The 26435-nt window shown below is 43.2% G+C and overlaps 1 protein-coding gene across 1 annotated transcript in view; it reads left to right on the forward strand.

Annotated features, from left to right (window-relative positions):
• Positions 1-26435, forward strand: part of cdk15 (cyclin-dependent kinase 15) — a gene marked incomplete at both ends in the record, with an annotated part of 81745 nt that overhangs the window by 18194 nt on the left and 37116 nt on the right. The window contains 9 exons of the mRNA XM_080720309.1: positions 6036-6182; positions 8874-8968; positions 12679-12758; positions 13428-13522; positions 14238-14300; positions 17263-17386; positions 18805-18925; positions 22293-22386; positions 23242-23305. Coding sequence (XP_080576435.1) covers positions 6036-6182; positions 8874-8968; positions 12679-12758; positions 13428-13522; positions 14238-14300; positions 17263-17386; positions 18805-18925; positions 22293-22386; positions 23242-23305 — 883 coding nt within the window. The remainder of the gene's footprint in view (positions 1-6035; positions 6183-8873; positions 8969-12678; positions 12759-13427; positions 13523-14237; positions 14301-17262; positions 17387-18804; positions 18926-22292; positions 22387-23241; positions 23306-26435) is intronic.

The following is a 26435-nucleotide window of genomic DNA, read 5'->3' on the forward strand; positions in this document are numbered from 1 at the left end:
TTTAGTCGACTAAATCTACAATTGAGTGCAACCAAACATAAAATTACTTTTTAGTTTTGTCTAATTGTTGACTAAATTGTCAATATATTTAGTCTTAGTTTTAGTCATCATAGCTTAGTTTTTATTTAAAAAAGGCAGTCCGTACATGTTTCGTCATAGTTTCCGTCGACTAAATGAACACTGATTTCCAGTCTGTAGCATGATGTGTATGGCATGATCAAGTCCCTTTTCTCTCCTGAGTCAGGGGTGTGATTCCCACCATGCATACATACTGTAGACACCAAAAGGGGCTTGAGTCCCTGCCCTTTTATCTGTAAAAAGTGCCCTCTCCAGACCATGAATGCAGTTTTTACTAGGGATGGGTATTGTTCACCTTTGGTATCGATACGATACCTTTTTCGATACCTGGGAATCGATACGATACCCTTTTCGATACCATTTTTGATACTTTTTATATAAGTTTAACTTCAACACGGAAAGAGTGGTGACTTGCTGGCTGCTGCGGTAGAGCAGAGGTGATGATGATCACACAGTGTGGCAGAGCGGAGAGTATAGACGTTGGATCATCATCATAATAATAAACATTATAGGCTATTGTCGGCTATTTTCCACAGTAAAGAGTGTAGACAGAAGAGAGACCGCGAAACACCGAACGTAGTACTTGCGCACTCTGGTGGCACAAGTAAAAAAAGACAACAAGGTATCTACACTTTTATACATCCATCTAAACATCATGTACATGAGGTTTAGAAATAAGGTGCACACACGCACGCACGCACGCACACACACACACACACACACACACACACACACACACACACACACACACACACACACACACACACACTCCTCCCTTCTACCCAATTCAGAACAAGAGTGGCCATTGAAGGATGCTCATCAGCTGAAGAAAAGGAAAGGAGTGTGTGTGTGCTGTGTGTGTGTGTGTGTGTGTGTGTGTGTGTGTGTGTGTGTGTGTGTGTGTGTGTGTGTGTGTGTGTGTGTGTGTGTGTGTGTGTGTGTGTGTGTGTGTGTGTGTGTGTGTGTGTGTGTGTGTGTGTGTGTGCTGTGTTGGGGGGGCGTTGTCAAAGCACTCCTGTAATGGAGGGGGGAGAGAGAGTGATGCAGAGGCATTCAGAGACAAGGAGTCATGAGACCATGTTTGCGAAGCCTGACCCAAGTCATATGAGCGGCCTAGACGTCCCGACCGGCCTCATGAAACGAGGAAAATACACACCAGGGAGAGTAGCAAAGAAAGGGAAGGAGGGAGGGAGGGACGGACAGAGGGGTTGAAAGAAAAAGTAGGAAAAGAAGCGAATAAAGGAGAGTGGAGGATTACGGCTGGGAGAAAGATGTGTGACCTGGCATGGCGGCTGAGGGGTTTCGGGGCCCGCTGCGTCGGCTGCTTCTGCGGCGTCCGGCGTGGGGACGAGCCCGAGGAGGAGAAAAGGCCAGGGGAGCATGAAGAGGAGGTGGGGGAGGTGCAGGAGGAAGAGGAGGAGGTGGAGGAGGAAGTGCAGGAGGAACGGGAAGGGAAGGAGACGGAGTTGCAGAGGCGTGCGTCTCAAAAGAGCAGGAGTAGTGCCACTTCCTTACCGCCGACTGAGGTAGTGCACTCTGGTGTGTGTGTGTGTGTGTGTGTGTGTGTGTGTGTGTGTGTGTGTGTGTGTGGTGTGTGTGTGCGTGTGCGTGTGCGTGTGCGTGTGCGTGTGCGCGTGCGGCTTACAAATGGCCAGTCCCTCCAAAAGGAGGGCCAAGAGGTCAGCAAGGTACTGCTCACCATCAACTATTATATGAAGCCACTCAGTTTGGAGGAGATGTTGTTTCCTCTATTTGATTTATGTCCGCTGTGTCTGACATGTATGTCAGCTGTACTGTGTGTAACAATGTTCTGCCGTCAAGGCACTTTGTAACTGCCTGTATTCCTATTGTCTGACTGCACAGGTAGTGTTTGTCCTTTGGTCAAGGCATTCTTGTACTTCTGTATGTGGACATTTTGGAAGGGAAAGATGACACGTTTTTGCCCCCTCTAGTCTGTAAGCTACTTTAGGATCCATTTTATAATATTGTCGCTGTCAGGTGGAAACCTTGTATGTACAAAATTGCAAAGAAATGGAAAAAAAGAATCTGTGTTCCAATGTATTATTTAGTCACAAGCTCTTGTTAATAGATTTAATTGCTTAAAAAATTATAAAATCCGCAGACAAACATAACCCGTTTCAATTTCACATTCTAAATTCTTCAAATATACTGTAGCAAAAAATTGCTACAAAATCACACCGCGTTGTAACTAAGCTTGTAGACAGGCTATTTTGCCTACTTTTGCATGACAACAAGGTTTCTGCCCAACTGCAGAAATATTGAGTTATTCAACTTGTTTCCAAAAATACTCAAAAATAGCAAATGTACAAGCTCTCAGTGTGGCATGACGTGACACGCTGTGAGCTTGTATAATGTACGTATCTGCCAATGTATAAAATATGGACAAAGGGGTTATCCATATTGTATAACCTCTTTGAGAACCACTCATGTATATAAATAAATGTGTATATATAAACAAAACTATCATTTTGGATGTGCCGTTTTAGGAATGCACGCCCTGTGACAACATCACTTCCTGTGACATCACTGTGCTGCTGCAATCTTGATGTGTTGTGTTGCTGTTGTCAGCATTGTATGCATCTACACTGTGTAGACCAAAATGTTATTTTTAAGTAGCACGTTCAGCAAGCATGCAGCATGAAGGTCAGTGGCGTGCAATCCTGTGCATATATGCGCTATGATTCATGACGCGGCTGTGAAAAAAAATGTGATTACAGCAAGAACACATGGCAAATGAATCCTTTCTCTGTGGAACTTGTGTGACCCTAATGCATTTTGTTGAGCAGGCAGAAAGTAGAGCGAGGTTTAGTTACATGCATGTGCTTCACGCGGCTTCATAAAATCACCATGTCTGAAGGCCGTTTGTACGATGCAGATGAGAACCCATGGCATGGAATCATTGTGACTGTCAGCAAGCAGCACGTGTCATAGTTCAGTCGGTCACAATACATGGCAAAAATGGTACCTGTGTGAAGCGAGCGGTGCTCATTTCGCATGGTATCAAACATAACACACGTGCATATCTCCTGGTATGGGCCGCTCTGTCCGTGACTTCAGCTATGGTGATGTCGGTCTCCTGACGCATACATACCCGAAAAAAAAGGGGGAAAAAAGAAAAGAATCATAGCAGACGATCAGAGTCGGATATGTCATGTGTTTATCTTAGCCCAAAACGCTGCAGTGGACACACATTCTGCTCATGATTAAATGCATTATGTAGCGCAATAGTGTGGATATGTGTGGCTGGCTAACAGGGAGGGAAACATCAGAAAAGCACTGTTGATAGCATGGAAAATAGACGCTTTGCGGACATGTTTCACAGTTTTAGCGCTCCTTCAGCAGCCTTTCCTATAGATTTCTGTATTTTTGTGGCAAAAGTTCTGTCTTCTTTCACTTTCTCTCCACCGTTTGGTGCCCTGTGCTTCAGCGCGTAAAGCCTGTGCATTAATCTGGCCATGCTTTAGCATAATGTGAGTTTGTACGCCTTGGAGATCAGCTGTTTTCGACTGAGCTCACATAGCCACTGGCTGCACGTTCCTTCAGTGTGTGTGTGTGTGTGAAGGGAGGGAGGGAGCGAGAGAGAGAGATGGAACGCTATAGCCACATTCAAGTAGGCAGAGATCTCATTATTATGTTACTCAAAATGTGCACTTGCCCGGCCGGGCAACCCAGTAGCAAACTTCACCTGCCAGACCATTTTTTTACCTGCCCCGGGCAGTCGGGCAACCGTTAGTGTCAATCGCGAACTGTACCTCCTACCCCCTGGCTCACAGCTGCAGTGCGTTAGAAATTTACTTGTTTATATAATGGATGGAATAATAACAGATAGGAGGGTGAGAAAAGCACTTGTCCGGAATTCTCCTCTAACGCCACAGTTTTGAAAATTCCATCAGCTTCACCACCGTTGCGCGTGGCATTTACCTTGGAAGCGCTTTTAGGCTAGAGCCTTGCAGCTTTCAGCTGAGAAAAATCACACCCGTGTGAACTGAGCGGTGGTTCCCCCCCCCCCCCCCCCCCCCCCGTGTGTGTGTGTGTGTGGCCTGGCCTGAACAACAGCGCCCCTCCCTTAACATGTGTGGTCAGAAAAGGTACTACACCACAGGCTTGAGGCTACATACAGACCCACATACAAACCCACATACAAACAAACATACCTACACACACGGCCACGCTATGGAGACGGTGTGACCACCGCTCAAAAAAATCCCAGTGGACAGAAAATAAAATACATAAAAAGATGAAATAGGCAGTTCTGCCCAACAGCAATGTAATATCCTCCTCAGATAACGTCATTACGGCACTATGGCTGCGGCATGTTGAACTGTTGTGCTGGACTGGACACCCACGGCATGGAATTGAAATGAGGAAAGATTGTGTCACAATTCATACTGTATTGCAATCGAGTTTTCAATCATATTCATAATATTCTCTGTCATAGCCTATGCTATGCTCTGTAGAGAATGGCTTCAGAGGTCAATGGGGTCATTCACTTGAACTACATATAAATAATAATAATTTAAAAAATACATAATAATAATAATATATTAAACCATTAAGACCTGAGGCCTAAATCAGTAGTTCTCATACTTTCAAGATAATTCAAAAATGTTCAAAAATAGTAGGTGCTCGCAGCGCGGCACAAAGAGACGCGCGTTGAGCCTTTGGATGTGCATTTTTTGAATAGCCAATGCAAAAATCTGAAATAACACGGATGCTTTTCCGGTTTGGTCACGATCAACTTGGTTTATACAGCCATAAAAGAAAGACATTAGCAAATAAGAATGAAAAACAAGGTAAAGTTACATAAAAGTATTTCAACAACAGTACATTGCTCATTCATTGTAAACCGCTGTGGATGAGCGCAGAACCCTCGAAATGTCGAAAAGTGGAAGAAAAGTACATCACATTCACTGTATCCCAGCAGGACTACGATTTGCTGCGTTACCTTAAAAATCCACTTTATTTCCCATTAAAGTTGACAGAGAGTGAATGGATGGAAGGGCCACTGCGTGGGCAGGTGATGGATTGGGCACCCTTGGGCCCCACGGAGCTATACATCTCCTGGGTCCACAGTGTATCGCCTTGCACCGCCAGTGGCTAATGGAGAGATATATGTGTCTCTCATATGTCTGTCTGTCTGTCTTCATGTTTGTCTCTCTCTCTCTCTCTCTCTCTCTCTCACTCACTCACTCACTCACTCACTCACTCACTCACTCACTCACTCACTCACTCACTCACTCACTCACACACACACACACCTACACACATTTCCTTCTTGAGTGTCTGTAGCTCATTCATGAAGCAGGGTTAAAGTTTAGGGGTGGCCGTAGCTGAGTGGTTAGGGAGACCGCCTGGGGAGCCAGAGCTTCTGGTTGTCGCAGGTACAATTTCCTGGTCAGGCAGCTGTGTAGTCATTATATATATATTTTTTTGTAAATTTATGCCTTACTTGATCGTACTGCAGTCACACAGTAGCAGTATTTTGATACTAAAAGTATCCAAAGTTGCAGATGCGCAAGTTGAAACGCGGCGTGAAGCGACACGTTTTGAGCTTGTCGATCTGCTACTTTTGCTGTTTTTTTTTTATTTGAATCTTTAAAAGTAACCTTTTTAGACACGTGAGGTCAGACAGAGACAATATTGTCGTTGTCGGGCAGAAACCTTGTATCTCCAAGTTTCAAATGTGTATGTTTTTTTAGCCCTGCTTAATCATACAAGACTTTCGCACAAGAATAGTGAAAATAGCCGATCTGCAAGCACACCACTGATCTGCTATTTTCACTAGTTTAAAATGATGAATACAAAACGAACGGTTTTGGACATACAAGGTTTCCACCTGACGATATGTAACATATCATTGTCGCTGTCTCTCTCTCTCTCTCTCTCTCTCTCTCTCTCTCTCTCTCTCTCTCTCCCTCTTCTCCCTCTCTCCTCAGCTGAATGACCCATCAGACCCGTCCTTCTCCAAGGCCGAGCCCCACTGGTTTCACACCCTGCAGGTGCGCAGGCTGAGGGTGCAGAGGGGGCGGAGCAACAGCGACCCCCTGGGTGGGAAAGCCTTCGAGCCGACCGACTTTAAGTGGGTGAGTGACCGACGCACGGCTTGCTAATGCTAACCATGTGACTCCCCCATAGGAAATGTATTGAACTGTCTGTGTCCCTCTGCCTCCCCCCCGTCGATCCGACACTTTGGCGCACGCCCATGTGCGAGCGGCTCCTCACGTGACTATCACTAACAGAATCCATGTATTGGCCATCTGGCCAATACAGCCCATATCTGTGTGGCTGGTTCTACAGACAGGGATAATCCATGTATCGGCATGAAAGGGTATGATGTCAGATGTCATAGACGTCATATGACTTTACAGTAAAATAACGAATAACTGAGTACGCATGTTTGGGCTCTCACAGCATATCTCCATATACTGTACATGTAAATGGATCTCCATATATGGTTACCAGGGTTCATCATGGGACTTCATTCCCTTTTAGATATGGCTTTAATATTGATGACATCAGGGAACTATATATAAAAGGGATTCTGTAAGTGTGGTTCCCCTGAAATCACAGTGACATCAGAGCATGATGTCAGAGCGACAAACCCATAGAACCACAGTGTCAGGCGTGACAGAGATACATACATACATACATACATACATACATACATACATACATACGGACAAGCTGTGCCTGTGACCGTTTACATACTAATCTGCGACCTACTGTCGCAATAATGCACTTTCCATTCAGAGAATCTCATCGTGCTACTGTACATTGCAGAATAAAATCACACCCGTGTGAAGTGGAGCTGTGTGTGTGTGTGTGTGTGTGTGTGTGTGTGTGGATCATGTGTACCGATTTTTGTGACATTTGAAGAAAATATGTAGGAAAAGGAGCAAAAAGTGTGTTTTGGAGAAAATTCAAGATGGCGGAAAATCTATCATGGCGCAAATGGGCGTGGCCTATATGGGGAGATGCGTCATGACCCAAGGAATCCAGGGAAAAAATATTTTTAATTTTCCGACCTACGGTTCAAGAGTTACAGGCCAAAACGTAAAGTGGGGTGTTATGGCGCCACCATGCGGCCAAATGACACAATTATTTTTTATTTAATCCTTGAAATCATTATGAACCTCCTCTCCAAGTCTTGAAACTCTAGCCCCTATGGTTTGCGAGAGACAAATAATTGAATGTGAGTTTTTGCGATTCCCATTGTAAGTCAATGGGGAAAATTAATTCACTAATAAATTAATATCAATTAAACTATAGAACCTTTCTCTTAGAAAAGTAATAGCCCACGATTCCCGAGTAAGCCGGTCGATTTAACATATGGCGCGAGTGTGTGGTGGCAAAACTGTGGGACTAGTGGCGTGCCGAAGTTTAGGAAGTTCAGGCTACATACACACAGACAGACAGACACACACACACACACACACACAGACCCACACAGCCACGTATAGGGAGCCTGTGTTTCACACAGCTCCAAAAACATAATCAATAATCAACTAGATTAGAAGCATTGCTCTTCCGAGCACAGGTCTCCACCAGGCCAGGCGTCCTGGTGGTGCTACTGTATAATAGGCCAATGTAAAAAGGGTGGCATATGTTCTTCACCTATAGACCTTTCATGGCAATCGGACACTGCATGCATGATTTGAAGCATTGTGTTCCAAAAATGTGTATTGCCAAAGTCTACCTGCTGGTGGCGCTATAACAGGCCAATGTGAAAAGGATAGCAATTTTGTTCCTTGACATAGTGGGAATATGTGAGGCAAATTTCACGGTAATCGCAAGCTGCGTTGATGATTTGTGGCATTTTGTTCAAAAACTGAGCAATCCTGCAAACTTTGGAAGCTAATATTACCCAATCAGGATGGAATATGAAAGATCAGACGGATCAGACTTGATCACATGACTATAGAGATACTGTGTAGCGATTTGTGTTATTTTTGGAGAAAATCTGAAGGAGTAATATCCCAAAAATGTGTTTTACATAAGTCGGCCCAAAGGTGCCGCTATAAAAGGCTGATGTGAAAAATGCAGGGAAAGGGGTTTTCCTTGGCCTCTAGGGAGTGCACTTACAAAGTTTGAAACTGATAGGTGGAGTTATAGGTAAAACCACAAATCGGCCTGTTATAGCGCCACCATGAAGCTGATTTCAAAAATTTGAAGTGGCATTTCTTACTCAACCTAGTGGGAAGCGATTTCATGATAATTGCACTTTGCGTTTGGGATTTGAGGCATTTTGTTCAAAACGGCCCAATGCTGCAAACTTTGGAAGCCAATCTTAGCCAATCAGGATGGAATATGCAAAATCGGACAGATCTGTGTCGATCACATGACTGTCGAGATACTGCCTACCGATTTGTACGATTTTTGGACAAAATCTGTAAGAATAGTGCACAGAAATGTGTTTTGCGAACATCGGCCTCATGGTGGCGCTAGAACAGGCCCATTTGAAAAACGTGGGTCAGAGGTTCTGAATTGGCATCCAGGGAATGTGTGTGCTCACTTTGGCAGCGACCGGGCCAACGGCGACTGAGATTAGGTGGTAACAAACTGCGAGGACGCGCGGACGCACAGACACACGGACGGACGAAGGGGAAAACATACTAACATTAGCAGGGTTTAAAAGCTGAAGGCAGGTGTCCAGCAGGCGGCATACACTACAGTATGTTCCTACAGTCTTTAATTTATGTGCGTGTGTGTGTGCGTGTGCGTGTGTGTGCGCGTGTGTGTGTGTTTGTGTGTGTGTGTATTGTGTGCTGTGTCAGAACACAGGGCTACAGTTTGGAACAGCCAACTCCTATCTGAACCTGGAGAAACTGGGAGAGGGGGCGTACGCCACCGTCTATAAGGGAATCAGCAGGTCAGTACAACACACTAAAAACACACAATTACAGATTGTACTGTACAAGCTCGTAGCGTGGCACAAAATGACGTGGTGAGCTTGTAGATTTGCGTTTTTTTGAATAGCCAACATATACATGGATAAAGTCATGATTTTGATCCTACATCAACTAATTTAGCTGGGGACCCCATGGAACCCACGCAAGGACCCCTTGTGGTCCCCAGGCCCCCACTTTGAGAACCACTGGCTTAAACCCTGTGCACTTGATTGAGCGGAATCCCCCAGGGATCTATACTCGTCCACTCATTGTTTACTCAAATCTGTATGGCGAAAGTAGACGATCTAAAAGCTCACAATTTGTAGATTGTCTATTTTTGATACTTTTTGTACATTTGCTAACTTGTGAAATGAGACATTCTGCATAATGAGTATGTTACCAATACCAATACATTTTTACTTTTACTCTCAAGTACAGTATTTTCTGGACTATAAGGCGCACCTGACTATAAGGCGCACTGTCAATGAATGGTCTATTTTCAAACTGTTTTCATATATAAGGCGCACCTGACTATAAGGCGCACATAGACGCTACCGTTGCGTTATGCATCCAACAGATGGAGCTGTGCTAAAGGGAATGTCAATGTCAATGAATGATCCATATATAAGGCGCACTGGACTATAAGGCGCACTGTAGTTTTTTGAGAAAATTAAAGGCTTTTAAGTGCGCCTTATAGTCCGGAAAATACGGTACATATTGAATTTGTTACTATTGCAGAGTATTCCTACATTGCAGTATTGATACTTTAAAGGAGCTATAGTCAACTTTTTTTTGTAGGGTCGACACTTTGTTTACATCCTAGTCTAACATAGACAAGAATGTAAACAGTGTCAGCCTGACAATGGCCAATATGATTATTTTATCATTATTTTACGCTTTGTGTGGTCATTTTTTAAATAGAAACACATATATGAAGCTTATTTTTTCAGAAAATATTTTTGAAACATTATTTTTATTTTAGCATCCGTTTTTCAAAAAAAGGTTGACTATAGCTCCTTTAAATCTATTAGAGGCAGAAATTGTGAAAATAGCCGATATACATGCTCACGTTGCGAGGCGTTGTGAGCGTGTAGATCTGCTATTTTCATTATAGGACTGTGTTATACAAAATGTAACTCTTAGTGCTCACCCCAGTTAAAATATGATTATTTTAGGGGTCGTGGCCTGAAAAGGCTGATAACCTCTGACTTAGGTAAACATTATGAGTACTTTTTTCCACCACTGCATACACTGAGATGAGATGGAACCAATACAGGCCACAGGAGGCAGGCTTTCTAGTGGGGCTCCATCCTATGTAGACCAGCAGTCAGGGTACCGCATCGTGTATGGTTCGCCAGAGGCTGTGACGATTCCATACTGTGCAAGTGAAAGCAGATGTTGGGGGTTTGGCCGCGTCTGCCAAACGCCTGAGTCACCTGTCAGGTTTCATTTCCATCCAGTGGGTGAAAAAGGAATACCTTTCAGCTTCAGTCTGTCCACTTATGGCGAATGCAGCGTTTGCTGCCTAATAGTGTTGTTGTTGTGAGACCGTCCTGTAAGTGAACTTGAAGTGTGATGTCCATTCCCCTCCAGCAGCCAGTGTGTCCACCTCTCCTAATGTCCTAAGTTTGCCCAGGTTTCATTACATCTAGACTCATCCACCAAAATATCCATTTTGATATCATCTTTGTATCTCATCCACATTGTATCTCATGTCGCACAAAAGCATCTAAAGTAGCAGATCCACAAGCGACGCCTTTGGAGCTGTAGATCTGCTACTCTTGCTGTTTTTTAATTCAAATCCTGAAAAGTTATGTTTTTGGACATAATATGAGGTTTCCACCCGACGGAGATGATAAGCAAGACGTCGAGCCTCCTGTCTCTGATGCTCTCACATGTTCTGTTATTCTGACTGCATATATGCCAAGTAAAATGCATTCTCTCTGGAACTCTTTATTAGTCCGTTATATATAATAACAGGCTCAGATCTCATAAAACCGTATTCATTTTTATAAGGTCATCCCCACCGCTTAGAAAACAGAGCATGCCTAGAAGTTCTTTCTGGCGACCGCAAACACGCAATGATCCGCTTCCATATAAGGAAACGACACAAATCCCATAACAAGACCACCAATGGGCTCAGTGGAAACACCTCCTCGGAAATGGGTTTTAATTGGACCGGTGGCCTCTCTGAAGTTTGATTCGCCAGGAGTTTGTTGGGTTGTAAAGTGGTTCATGAGGTTGTTCTCTTTTTTTCCCTTTCCTTTTTCAATGCTGGAAGAGGAAGTTGGGTGGTGGTGCGGGGGATGCTGGAGAGATTTTTTTTTTTTGGTGGGATGTGTTTCGAGGCCAGCTCACGTACAGCCGCATTTGTACGTGTTACCCTATAGCAGGGGTTTTCAAAGTGGGTGACGGGGCACCCTGGGGTGCCGCGACGGCAGTCCAGGGATGCCGCGAGATAATTTGATTATATGGAATTTATTTGGACACTTGAAAAAATATTTAGTATAATTTTAAACTTGAAGTACAAAGTTATTTTCAGTCAGTTCTAACCAAAATGGCTATTATCTCAATGTTTTCCTCGCAACATAATCTCTAAGATATCGTCACTGTCAGGCAGAAACCTCGTATCTCCAAGTTTCAAATGTGTACGTCTTTTGCCCTGCTTCATCATACAAGACTGTCGCACAAAACTAGTGAAAACGCCTCGCGATGCGAGGCGTTGTGTGCTTGTAGATCTGCTGTTTTCACTAGTTTAGTACATTTTATAGATGATAAAAAAAAAACGGTTTTGGACATACAAGGTTTCCACCCGAGTCCGACAACGACGATATGCTACAAATATAAGGTGCTGGGAGTGAAATTATAATGTAGGGGTGTATATAAATATAAATTTATGTATATACATTTTTTTTAATATTTAGATTATCTAAAACTGTAATTGTATGCTATAGATGGGGGTCAAAGGAGACAGAGATAGATTGAGGTGAAGTCTTGCCCGAATATGGAGTCTACTTATGCAAGACTACTGAAGTTATAGATGACAGATGTCATAGATCAGAGGTCTTCAACAGGGGGTCTGGGACCCCTAGGGGGTCCTCAGAGTTACTACAGGGGGTCCTCCAAATCTTCCATTCCTTTTTATATTAAAAACTTGAACCCTAGAGTCGCAGTGCATACAGTATATGAAATAATAGTTAAAGTGGTTAAAATGATTGTGATCTTTTTGTTTGGCCATGTTCACAATATTTATATGTGGAACTGAGTCAAACTAAATGTAATGCCTAGAATTCCAAGTGTTTGTCAGGGTGTGGGTCCCCAGTTCATTATGATTACCTTGGGGGGTCGCGGCCTGAAACGTTTGGGTGCCCTAGGACCAGGGTTCATGCTTTTTACTCTGAACTAGAGCTGGAGCTATTAGGTAAATGTCTGAGCTGTTAAAAATGTCTGAATTGTAAATTGCCTACTCATGTCTGGCTTTCTGCTTATTGAGTTTTATGGTTGGTTCATTAGAACGACCCCTCAAAATCTCTGTTCTCTCTTTCTCTTTCTCTCTCTCTCACTCACACGCACATGTGCACGCGCACGCACACACGCACGCGCACACACACACACACACACACACACACACACACACACACACACACACACACACACACACACACACACACACACACACACACACACACAGGATAAATGGTCACCTGGTGGCTCTGAAAGTGATCCGCATGAAGACGGAGGAGGGAGTGCCCTTCACGGCTATCAGAGAAGGTGAGACGCACACACACACACACACACACACACACACACACACACACACACACACACACACACACACACACACACACACACACACACACTAGGGATGGGACTATATGAAAGTTGTGACCAAAGAAATCTGCGATCTACGATATTATCGCGATAATCAAAATATCCCGAACATTATCCTGCAGGTGGAACATTTGCCAAAGAATACACGTTGTGAGCTTGTAGATCAGCAATTTGTTGGCAAAGAGATTTTGGTAGAGAGCGAAAAAAAAGACTGCATCAAGAAAGTTATTTCCAGGTACGTTTTACCAATTATAGGGGGTTTAAAAGGTACCGGATATGCAGCTCGGCAAATAAAAGGTGAATTGATCCCAGTGCATGACGGAGGATGATTTCACGATGAATTTTAAACTCCACGATACGATTATTGTGAGTGTTGTTTTATCTCGTAAAACGATAATAGCGATTATCGTCCCATCCCTAACACATAGCACACACACAAACACACACACACGCACGCGCGCGCACACGCACATACACACACACAGATTAATGTGGAGAATCACTGGTGGTCGTGTGTGTGTGTGTGTGTGTGTGTGTGTGTGTGTGTGTGTGTGTGTGTGTGTGTGTGTGTGTGTGTGTGTGTGTGTGTGTGTGTGTGTGTGTGCACAGCCTCCCTGCTGAAGGGTTTGAAGCATGCCAACATCGTGCTGCTCCATGACATCATCCACACCAGGGAGTCGCTCACCTTTGTGTTTGAATATGTGGTGAGTATGTGAACATACTGTATCGTTGCTATCGCGCAGAAACCTCTTATCTCCATGTTCTAACTTTGATGTGTGTTTTCGTAACGTAACGGCCTATAAGCAGTGTCACACAATAGCCGCAAAAGTAGCAGATCTTGCCACGTTTTGAGCATGGGTTGCCAATTTCAGCCAATCAACCACTTTAATTATCATTTTATGCTTCTTTGGCTATTCAAAATAGCAGTTATACAACTCATATGGCATCACTTCATGCCTCGCTATGAGCTTGTAGATCTGCTATTCTTGAAAAATGTGTGCAAATCTTAGAATGTATATGTATATTCTTCTTTTAAGCGAACATTTTTTAACTCAAATCGTTGGTTCTGGTGATCCCTGGAACTAAATATTTTTTGATGGGGGTCCGCATATGTTTTTTTTTTTTTTTCATAAAACTGTTAGGATTTAGAAGACATTTTTAGAATCTGCCTCAGGCCTTAACAAGTAATGTCGCCATTTTGGCTCTAGAAGGCGCTGTGGTGGTGGTGGGAGGAGACCCCCTGATTGCACAAATGGTACTATTTAACGGCTCGTAAGTAAATGAATGACCCTGGCAGGCAGGGATAATAACGGGTCAACTCAAGGGGATGTCTAATTTTCTCCTCCTAAACGGGTGTATATAGCATGTTGTAAATGCCTCCCTCTCTCTCTCTCTCTCTCTCTCTCTCTTTGCCTGCAGCAAACAGACCTGGCTCAGTACATGATCCAACACCCAGGAGGCCTGCATTCATACAACGTCAGGGTACGTTTTACTCACTCCATACAAGACGGCTGTCTGTCTGCCTTCATGTCTCTCTTCATATCTGTCTGTCTCTGTTTCTCTCTATCAAAATGTATTAAAGCGGTGTTTCTCAAACTTTCAAATCTTTCAATTTTTGTCAAGTTTCTGACAGTGTACAAATGGAACCAAATGATTTGGTTCCATTTGTACACTGTTCCATGAACCCACAGAGTCCCAAAGGAACCCACAGAGTCCCTGGAATCCACTTTGAGAACCACTGTATTAAAGTACCAAAAGTAAAAGTACAAAATGTTGTGAGCTTGTAGATCGGCTATTTTCAAATAGCCAAGGTATAAAATAGGGCTAAAGTGGTTTATTTATGTTTTATAATGTTATAAATTATATCTGCAAAGTAACTAGTATCTAAAGTTTTCAAATAAATGTTGTGGAGTAAAAGTATTTGGATCCGAGATGTAGTGGAGTAGAAGTAAAAGTATTGGAAATTGGAAATACTCAAGTAAAGCACAACTGCCTCAAAAGTGTAATTAAGTACAGTACTTAAGTAAATGTACTTAGTCACTTTACACCACTGATTATCACTTTACAGTCGGATACACCCTTTGGACACAGCCCCTCTCTCTCTCTCTCTCTCTCTCTCTCTGTCTCTCTCTCTCTCTCTCTCTCTCTCTCTCTCTCTCTCTCTCTCTCTCTCTCTCTCTCTCTCTGTCTCTCTGTCTCTCTCTTTACCTTCTTGAGTGTCTGCAATCCGCATGTATCTCATTTATTTAGGGTTAAAGTTAAATAATAAAAATCATATAGAACAGTTGCTGTCAGGTAGAAAGCTCTTATCTCCATATTCTAACTTTTTGTGTTTTTTTAAATAAATTAACGCCCCTATTTGATCATACTACAAGTGTCACTATTTAAAAGAAATAGTAACAGTTTCCGACAGAAACAACACGTAAAAGAAAGAAATACATGGAGGTACTTCCTTGGCCCTACTGGCAGCGTGCACAAGAGGTTTGGTGCGGAACAGTCCAGCGATTTGGAAGATTAACCCCAGACAACAAGCAAACACACAGACAGACTGAGACAGACACACAAATAGACCCTCGTCTAGACCAGTGGTTCTCAACCTGTGGCCCCCAAATTATTTGGGGGGGGTCCCCAGGCCAGATGATTAACTTGAATGTTTTCTCACTCAACAGTAAACAAACCAACATACATTTTAAGTGTCTGCACATTTCTAACGTGACAAATTAATACCTCTAAAATGACCAAAAACCCCCCCCCCCCCATAATCTCGTTGAATCCATCCGAGTCCTAGTAGAGATTGGTCGCTGGTCCATTTCTCCCCCCCAAGTTGAAGTCATAGCTCGTTAGCTGGTTCTTTTTAAACGTGGGGTCCATTTTCCTGTGTATAGATATAAGTACGTCTGTACATATATATTTATATAAGTGTGTTTCGTATGCGAGCGTGTCTGTGTGTGTGTGTGTGTGTGTGTGTGTGTGTGTGTGTGTGTGTGTGTGTGTGTGTGTGTGTGTGTGTGTGTGTGTGTGTGTGTGTGTGTGTGTGTGTGTGTGTGTGTGTGTGTGTGTGTGTGTGTGCTTGGCCAATTTGTCTAATATTAGAGGCGATCTACATGCTCACAACGCCTCGCAACCCAAGGCGCTGAGAGCATGTAGATCTGCTATTTTTACAATAGAACCGCGTTATACAAAATGTAATTCCTCGACTCTTATTGCTCGTCAGGGTGGGAGGTCCCCAGTTAAAATAGGATTATTTTGTGGGTTGCAGCCTGAAAAGGTTGAGAACCACTGTTCTAGACGGCTCGGCCCCTACAGAGCCACGCTGTAAAAAACACATTTCAGACACTGCTCTGGGGCACTGTCATTTACATTATTTATAAATTGCTCTCACACAATTAACACAGTAGTTGCCTGGTATATAATTAGTTAATTCGGTAGCTTGTGCCGGGGTTTTTCCATTGTTTTTACCTGAGGCTCCATGAACGCAGCACTTGTCCCGGATTTAATCCGATTTCATTTGGATGGCCGGCGATTTGTCTTTTCTTTCACCCGCTAATTAAAAATTATAACCACAGCCATCCGTGCTTTTGTTATGGTCCGTAGAGGAGGACTAGTTTTAAACAAAGATCGCGATCTGGAGATAGATTCCGAGTTAAAGCCATTTTCCTGCAGATCATTCCATTGCTTCCAGCGGTGGATTACACTTCCTGATTCCGTATTCTCCCGATGGATTATGGGGTTTTGAGTTTTTGCTTCAGTGCCGGGTGCCACAGAGCGCACGCAGACATTTAACCACTTAAACCATAGACATAGAAAGGTAGACGCCTCCTTCGGCTCTGGGGCATATGCATCGGGGGACCAAGGGAATCCGTGTACATCGCTTCCACGTGCGTCACATACATACGGAAGTTGCTAGACCAATCAGAGGCAGGTGGGGGCGGGTCTTTACGTACGCAGCCCTGTAAAAACAGCTGAGCCGCGCAGCATCATGAAATGGATGGATTGATAAGTCTCGGAAAAGACACGCTGTGATTGGCCAATAGTCGCTTGACTGGCAGCAGTCCCTGCCGGACTACATTTTTTGCACGTCGCTCCAATGAACTGCAGAGACGAATGAGGCATCTAGCTTTTTATATCTGTGACTTAAACCCTTGATACTTAGTAAACTTGACCTTTCACTCTATACCTTATGCTCCCCCCCCCCCCCCCCCACACCAAACCTTTTTGCTACAAGCGAGTGAGCTCGTAGAGCTGCTATTTTCGGCAAATGTCCCCCTAAAAATAGTGATGCAAGGATTCAAGTGGTTAGTGTTGATGTGTTGAAGATGTTGAAGATCCCTGATATAGGGCATAATAATTATCACTATACATTCGGACACCCTTTGGACACAGCCTCTCTCCCTCTCTTCCTCCCTCTCCCTCTCCGTCTCTCTCTCCCTCTCTCTCTCTGCAGATCTTTATGTTCCAGCTGCTCAGAGGTCTCTCCTACATCCACAGCCACAGGATCCTCCACAGGGACCTCAAGCCCCAGAACCTTCTCATCAGCTACCTGGGAGAGCTCAAACTGGCCGACTTTGGTGAGGGCCAACATCCCTGTGACTCCCACGGCTTAGAGAGGATGTGCGCGTCACTGTGGTCGACTGAGGCCCATTCTAAAAACTTTTTCTAAAACCCGACCTGAAAGTTTCACTTTTACAAAAAAAGAAATATCGCTGTTGCTGGGTGTCCAAAACCGTTCGTTTTGTATTTATCATTTTAAAAGTGATTTAAAATAGTGAAAATAGCCGATCTGTGCGAGGCGTTGTGTGCTTGTAGATCTGCTATTTTCACTAGTTTTGTGTGACAGTCTTGCATGATGAAGCAGAGCTTTACTTTACACAAAAAAATAAAAAATCAACATGCAAATTTGAAACTTGGAGATACAAGGTTTCTGCCCGACAGTGACGATATGTTGCTATATACTGTACATAGCAACAAGAACCCCAAAAGGGGTTCCCCGTCCTGAAAGGTATAGTTACAAACAGGGGTTCCGGTTCTAAATCGGTTAAACCAGGGGTTCTCAAACCTTTTGATCTTATGACCCCATATTAGCGAACTTTTTTGGCGACCCCATCTACCCCTAACTGTCTGGTTGTCTGGTTGTGTGTCTGTGTGAGAATGATGTCCCCTCTGTTAAAGTTCGTTCGCGATCCGTAATTCAACTTTGCGAGCCGCGAGGGTACAGGTGGATGGAACCAAATGTCCATGTATTGGATGTACCTCGAGTAACAAAAACACCCACCACGGCTCTTTTAAGCTGCCTGCTCACATTGAACATAATTCCTCTGCAGTTGTGTTTCTGCTTCTCCTTCGGTGTTGGAGTCAGAGTGTGTTGTAGTCAAGTTGCCGTCCTCTTCATGTTGGTCGCTCTAACTCTACGGTTGATGGTGACGACCACATTTTTTTATTTTTTTACCGTTTCTTGATAAAAAAACATTTTTTGGTTGCCAATATGCGACCCCAACGGCACCTTCCCGCGACCCATAGTTTGAGAACCGCTGGGTTAAACAATACATTAAATGCAGGTCTGTAACATAACACAACTGATTAGTTTAGTCATTCCCTAGTCCCTGGTTCGATTCCCGTCTGGTCGGTTTGCCGCATCTCACACTCCTACTCTCTCCGTGTTTCCTGTCCCTCTCTCTCTCTCTCTCTCTCTCTCTCTCTCTCTCTCTCTCTCTCTGTCTCTCTCTCTCTCTCTCTCTCTCTCTCTCTCTCTCTCTCTCTCTACACTATCTGTCAAATAACGGCTCAGAAAAATGGCCAAAAAAATAACTTAAAAGAAAGAAGATTAGGCCTTTAGGTTCTACTGAAGAATAGGGATTTTGAAGATTAAGGCTAGGTTGGTGGTTAGGTTAGCGTTGGGCTGGGCTGGGCCGGGCCGGGCCAACAGTTAAAAAATAGCACTTTTTAATGCGTGCAATGCATGCACATTTTCCTGCGTGTTCCCACACAGGGCTGGCTCGCTCCAAGACCATCCCGTGCCAGACCTACTCGTCAGAGGTGGTGACCCTGTGGTACCGACCCCCCGACGTTCTGCTGGGCTCCACAGACTACTCTACAGCACTGGACATATGGTAATTTAAACAATACTGCTAATACACGGTGCCACCTCGTCCGGGAATGCATCTTTGTTAACCTTAGATTTTCACCACTTTAACCATTATTTTGTGCTTTAAAGGAGCTATAGTCAACTCTTTCATTGTAGGGCCAACACTTTGTTTACATCCTAGTCTATAGACTAGAATGTAAACAAAGTGTCGGTCTGACAATGGCCCAAATTATTATTTTATCATTATTTTACGCTTTTTGTGGTCATTTTTGATTAGAAACACATATATGAAGCTTATTTTTTTATAAAATATTTTCGAAACATTATTTTTATTTTAGCATCATTTTTTCAAGAAAAAGTTGACTATAGCTCCTTTAACTATAAAAAAAAAGATCTGCTATTTTTGAAAAATCATGAAAATGTGTGCAAATCTTTGAATATATCTTTTGTAACTCAAATATTTGCCTCGTCTGGGGGGTCGATGATACATAATATTTTGGGGTCGCCAAAAATGTTTGCTAATACGTGACATAAAAAAAAACATTGTGACATCAAAATGTTTGAGAACCCCTGCAGTACTGTATGTAGTTAGAGTTCCTGCTTCTGCCCTCTCTTAGTTAGACGCAATATTTTATGCTTTAACTATTGAAAAATAGCAGATATACAAGCTCACAGCGCGGCGCCGAGTGCCGCGCTGCGAGCTTGTAGATCTGCTATTTTAGAAAAATCGTGGAAATTAGAATTTTGACCCGATTCCATAAGTGTCTTTTGAATCCTTCTAAGATTTTTGGAAAAAAACCTAGCAATCTGGCCAGCCATCGTCAAAGAAAAGGTCCTTTTCACTTAACTGGAGCTCAGTTAGTCTGTTCTTGAGAGTCTACTATGTCAGTGGTTCTCAAACCTTTTCATGTGAAAGGACCCCCAAAATGATATTTATTTGGCCACGGACCCCCATTTCAAAATATCTAGTTCCAGGGACCACCCAGAAGCAAAATTTGAGTTACAAAAAGTTACAAAAGTTCACTTTGAAAATACACAATATTCAAAGATTCGCACACATTTTCACAACTTTTTCAAAAATAGCAGATCTACAAGCTGTGAGCTTGTATATCTGCTGTTTTTCCCTGGTTAAAGCATTCAATAATTCTAGGCCTGAATGGGTTAAGGAGTCCTTGGCCTGAAAAAACTTTGAGAACCCCTGCTATAGTGGAAAAATGTATCCCTTATGGATCACCTTTTTTCCCTCTCTTACAGTTAAATCACTACTCAGGATTTTGCAGTGTAGGCCTACATTCTTCATTTGGTCACCATGTGCATGCAGGCAATGCAGTGGGGGTATACCCTCTATACTGTACATCATAGCAACATAACAGGGAGATCGGACATGACTTTTAGGACAACTAAATAGCTTTTAATTCACTAAGTGTTTGTGTGTTTTTGCCAGCACACTGAGCGCAGTGTTGGCTGCAAGTGACGGCAGTTGCGTGTGGAGGGAAATTTAGCCTCCTGGCTTCTTTCTCCCGTATCGTCTCTCTGAGCCAGAGAAAGAAAAGAAAAAAGAAACTTGGAAGTTAAGTGCCTCAAGAGAAGGTTTTCTTTTTAAGTAATTTCACCCCAAATCTGCAGAGAGGTTCATTAATTGGAGGGGTAGAAAACATATTTGTGTCCTAATGATGTTTGGACGGGCTTTTCTCAGGTCTTTCCAGACAGCAGATAATATTAGAACCACATGTTGTCAAAGGGTTGTGATGTAGAACAGAGAAGATAATCAATAGATTTGTGTGTTTGAGAACGGCTGTGTTTACTATCCCTTAAAAGCAGTGGTTCTCAAACCTTTTCAGGCCGTGACCCCCCCAAATGTATCATATTTGAACTGGGGAATCCCCACCTTGACAAGCACTTGGAATTGTTGGAGTTCAGTTGAGGCATTACATTTAGTCAAAAGAACAACAAACTATATTATAAAAATGATCAAACATTGGTAAGAAAGAGGCAGAAATAATGAAAATAGCCGACCTGTTGTGAGCATGTAAATCAATCGGCTAAGTATGTTCACTATTTATCTGTGAAAACTAATCATACAAAATGTAATGCCGCAACTCCTACAATTCAAAGTGCTTGTCAGGGTGGGGGGTCCCCAGTTCAAATATGATCATGTCGGGGGGTCATGGCCTGAAAAGGTTGGAAACCACTACCTCAAAGAGCTTTTTTCAGGCTTGACCCGCTTACATTTTCAAAGGGAAAACAACCTGACAGAAGAATACACTGATGCTTGTAGAGATCTGTGACATTCAAAGGGCCTTCTTTTTTTGACAAAAGGAAACGGTACAGCGTTGTTGACGCAGATGCATAGCGAGTCCATGGAAACCGCCACAGAAGAGTCACGTTATGAATTATGTCTGTTCAACGGAAATATCAACGCACATTGAAATGATTACACGTCGGCTTTGCAATAGCGCATGGTGAGCGGGGTAACTTTAGCCCTAAAATGTCATCATGTATAGGGGCGGCAGTGGCTAAGGGGTAGAGTTGCCGTCTTAGAACACAGAGGGTTCCCAAAGGGTTCTCAGTTCAATCCCGGGCTCCCCCAGAGTTAGTATCAAAGAGTCCTGGAGCAAGACTGAACCCCTAGTTGCTCCCGGCGCATACAGTACATATATACAGTATATTGTTTTTTAATCCTAATTGTGAGCTTGATGAGAGTACTTTGTTTACCACTTAAACCCCTGCATCCGTATCTTCCGGGAAAACCTTCACAGAAGATGGCAGATCTAGAAGCCCACAACGCGTTGCGTTGATCGGCTTATTTCAGCGAAGATGTTGGAAATCAGAAAAACGCTACTAGTATAGAGCCCTGAGGGACTCCGGTCAACCACTTGTTGAAAGGAGTAGTTTCACCCAAAATATATGTATTATCTTATTTTCTATCAATTACACACCCCATGCAGTCTTGAGTTAATGAAGATTTTTTTTGTTTTTGTCGCATTCCTAAGCCAATCATTTGAGGACTGATCATGGACTCAAACCGTTTCCTCTTGAGTCTCCTATTGACCGATGAACCGCCCTCAAATTATTGGGTTAGGAATGAGACAAATAAATAAGAAAAAGAGTCCGCACACCAAATGTGCTGCTCCCAGTTTCAAGTTGAATGCCTCATCAGCATTTCTATGGTTTTACCACAGTAAAACTCGAAACTGGCATACTGTTTTTTTAGTCCAGCACCCAGCCTACATGGCCTTGTACAGTATGTGCATGCCCTTTCTGGCTGTTGTTCAGCCTCCATTTCCAAGGAATGAGACAAAAACAAAACAAATTGATAGAAAATAAGTCCTTTTTTGGTGGTGAACAACTCCTTTAGAGTTGTTAAGTTTCTTTTTTCCTCTTCTTCATAGGGGAGCTGGGTGTATTCTCATTGAGATGCTGCATGGTGCGCCGGCGTTCCCAGGTGTGGCTGACGTCTTTGAACAGCTCCAGAAGATCTGGGCAGTGAGTACAGTACAGGGCCGCTCAGTTACCATGATGATACAGCAGCATAATACACTTCATAGCCAGGGAAACACAGACCGGGAACGCATTATTACGCATTATTACTTTAACAACTATCTTATGCTTTAGCTATTAAAAAATAGCAGATCTACAAGCTCACAGCACGGCACCGAGGGCTGCACGTTATTTTCAGAGCGCAACACCCGAGTGCAACTGTAACGGAGGTGATCTGAACCTCCCCACCCGGCTTCGAACCCAGGTCTCCCACGTGAAAGTCCAATATCTTAACCATCACTCCAAAGGGATATCCCTATGGAACCAGGGCAGATACTAGACTTTTGAGGCTTCAGGCTGGGGCTGCGACTCTCTCCACTACACAACCAAACATAAAACGACTTGTCTTTAAGTTCTGCTGTATCTCTTCGCCACTAGTACCTCCTTGACATTTTGGTTTATATTTGTTGACATCACACAAAAGCAGATCCACAATCTAAGCAACACATTTTGAGCTTGTAGATCTGCTACTTAAGCTATTTTTTTATTGTTTTGGACATATAAGGTTTCCACCCGACAGCGACAAAAAAGTCACAGACAGAGATTATTTTAAATTTGAGGTTTATTTTAGTTTATTTTATCAATGACTAAAGCCTAATTTATGCTCCCTCCTCGCACAACAGAACCACGTTGTGAGCTTGTTGTGAGCTTGTAGGTCTGCTACTCTCCACACGACACGACAGCAACTATGAATCGTGCGTTGTTCTCTTGAATGAGGGATGTTTTTGCTTTTCTGGGGCACATGCTATCTTGTGGCATTTTTCATTACATGACGTCTGTTTGAATCTACTTCACCTGCAGGTTATTGGAGTTCCCACCGAGGAGAGTTGGCCGGGAGTGAGTGAACTACCCAACTACAAACCAGGTTTGTGTCTGCTTCAGCTTTCACTTACTGTACTTCAGTCAGCCGCAAGCACGTGCACACATAGACATCAAAGGGGGCTTGAGCCCCTGCCCTTTTATCTGTTGGTAAAAAGTGCCCTCTCCAGACCATGAATGCCTTTTTACTATGGTGAAAGAAATGCAAATGCCCCCTTCCCATGCCATACCTGAAGGCAGCATTCAAGAGAATTGCCTTGTCCAAACTCTCCTGAATTTGAATGCAGCATCTTATGTTGAAAGAATTGTCCTCTCTGTGTAGATATTCATGCCGTTAAGCCACATCTCCAGTATTCACTTGATTATGCTTAGTTCAGTGTGGTATCAAGCACCGGAAATAGCCGACCTCCAAGCTCGGAGGTCTGCTATTCACGATATTTTCACCAAAAGACCATTTTAGAAATGTCGATGTCCCTGCCTCTCTCCTGGTCAGCCAGTGTCAAATAGAAATGTTTATCTCTGTTTCTCATTTGGAGGACATTTTGTTCAGTTTTGTCCTTTTTAAAGGAGTATCTCACCCCCCCAAAACACGTATTTTCTATTAATTACGCACCTCATGAAACCTTGAATACATATATTTGAATTGAATGCATATATCGTCGTTGTCAGGTGGAAACTTTGTACAGTATGTCCAAAACCTTCCTTTTGATGTTATTATTTTAAAAACGATTTAAATTAGTGAAAATAGACGATCTACAAGCACACTGTTTCACTATTTTTGAATGATGAAGCAGGGCTTTAATTTACCAAAACACATACACATTTGAAACTTGGAGATACGAGGTGTCTGCCTGACAGTGACGATATGTATTATTTTTTGCCTCAGCCAATTAATTTGATGACCGGGTCATCAGTCATTAGGAGACTTAGTTTGAGACTCAGAGTCTGGAGACTCCCACATAATATGTACTTATATACCGCTGTCCTATGTAATGAAAGCGGTAGCGTCCTTCCACTTGCAAGATTCCATTCTGACCAACCTACACCCACATCAGCTGATTTAAATAACCGGTTCTTTCCTCCTCTCTGATTGAAGTCAGCTAGTGTATTTAGTGAGGCATGTGGGTCCTTCAGTGGATGTTGTTCAGTCCACATACATTGGCAGCAAACCTTAAAAAATGTACAAGGACGTCTCTGGAATTTTGCACTTAAATACTTGCATCCTTTTCTTTTTTTCTTTTTTCTTTTTTTTCTGGGGGGAACATTAAGCCAAAAATAGCAGATCGACAAATTTGGCAAAGATACAGTATTTTGGGGAAGCGGTCCAAATAGAGAGACAAATCAGGTCCAGTTTAAATTAGGATTTCTACACGGTTTAAGTGGTTAAATCTGCAGGCTATTATTATTTAATGTACTACTTAAAATGTAGCTTATGTGCAAGGATTATTTCAAGCCCAAATTATAACTAGACAAAAATTGGATTGCATTTTGAAAATAGTCGATCTACAGTCTCACAATACATCGTGATTTGACGCGTTGTGAGCTTGTAGATCAGCTATTGTCGAACATTTTTTGAGGACCGCAGGGTTTGTACCTATGGTTTGTACCTACCCAGGCAATATTCATGTGATCTACTTCTGTTCAGAAACTATGCACTAGAGGGCGCCATTGGCTAACAACCAGAAGGGTAAAGTGTGCTTTTGGGCGAGTCCTCTTCAGTCTTTGGTTAATATGAGTCAAACTCATTTCAAAAGCCAGTCTGTAACTGAAAGCCCCCCTCTCTCTGTGCACCAACACCGTGCCAGGACATTTGGTACCACTTTACTTAGAAGTGCACTGTGCACTTTATAAGCATTTACTATAAACTTCTTCTGGCATTACGTTCGGCAACATTAAAAAGTACACAAAGTTTAAAAAGCTTTTACGACGTGCGGCTGCGATACACAAAAGGTGTGTTATATTTGTCTTTCATTTAAAAAAATAAACATTATTTGTACTTGTTGTTTTCTTGTTCAGCGCGTCGTGTGCCGTGAGCAAACCCAGAGCGAGGCAAGATTCCTGGTCGGTTGCAAACAAACTTGGCCTGGAAAAGCGCTGATTCCACTGATGTGATGCTAACGGTTCTGCAGCAGTCGTAAAAAAATGTGTCTTTAATGTGGGTCATGCCTTTACACTGCCTTATGACCCGCGCGTCGACTGAAGTCTCACGAGGCGTTTTTCTTTTCTTTTTCTTTTTTACATCAAAGTGCCGACCCCGGTCAAACGGACGCTAGCGTTTTTCAGGCCATTTCTTGCTTTATTAGATATTACAGAGTGGAAGAACTGAAAAAGTGTGTCTCTGCGTGTGTGTGTGTGTGCGTGCGCGTGCGTGCGCGTGTGTGCATGCGTGTGTGTGGAGTGGACACGTAAATCGGAACATGAGCGAGTGTGACATCACCGGGACGACTGAACCGAACCCGCCCTGACCTGCCGAACCTGCGGGACAATCGGTTCCCTTTGTTTAAAAAACCCAACAACTTTAGCCCTCTTTTCCCTTTCATATCTCCCCTTCCCTCCCTCCCTCCCTCCCTCCCTCCTTATCTCCCTCCCTCCCTCCCTCCCCCCCCCTCTCTCTCTCTCTCTCTCTCTCTCTCTCTCTCTCTCTCTCTCTCTCTCTCTCTCTCTCTCTCTCTCTCCTTCTCCGTCTCTCTGTCCCATTGCGTAAAGATGAGCAGATAAGAATGGAATGTGCAGTCTTGAGTCTGGGCCAGCGGGTAATCCTATACACCTAGCGTTGCCTCAGACTCCCAGAGTCATTCTACATCACATGCTTCTTTCTTTTTTTTTGGGGGGGGGGGGGGACGGACATTGTGAGCTTGTAGATCGGCTATTTTGTGGAACTAAGTCAAACAAAATGTACTGCCTCAACTCCTACAATTCCAAGAGCTTCTCAGGGTGCGGGGCGGGTCCTATTACAAATATGATTATTTTGGGGGGGGGTCCCCCAGTCAAAATATTATTTTGGGGGTCACTGCCAGAAAATGTCTTCTACATACCATGGGGAGGAATGTCTTACTTTGGGGTCCCCCAGTTAAAATAGAGGGTATGCGCATGCATAAAATGAATGGAAAAATCGAGTGCTAAAGTTTAACGTTATTTAATGTCGTTTAATGCAATCAGAATTTGGATGGAATTTG

The sequence above is a fragment of the Nannobrachium achirus genome (genome assembly GCF_963921795.1).
Source record: "Nannobrachium achirus genome assembly, chromosome: 24".
Taxonomy (NCBI): domain Eukaryota; kingdom Metazoa; phylum Chordata; class Actinopteri; order Myctophiformes; family Myctophidae; genus Nannobrachium; species Nannobrachium achirus.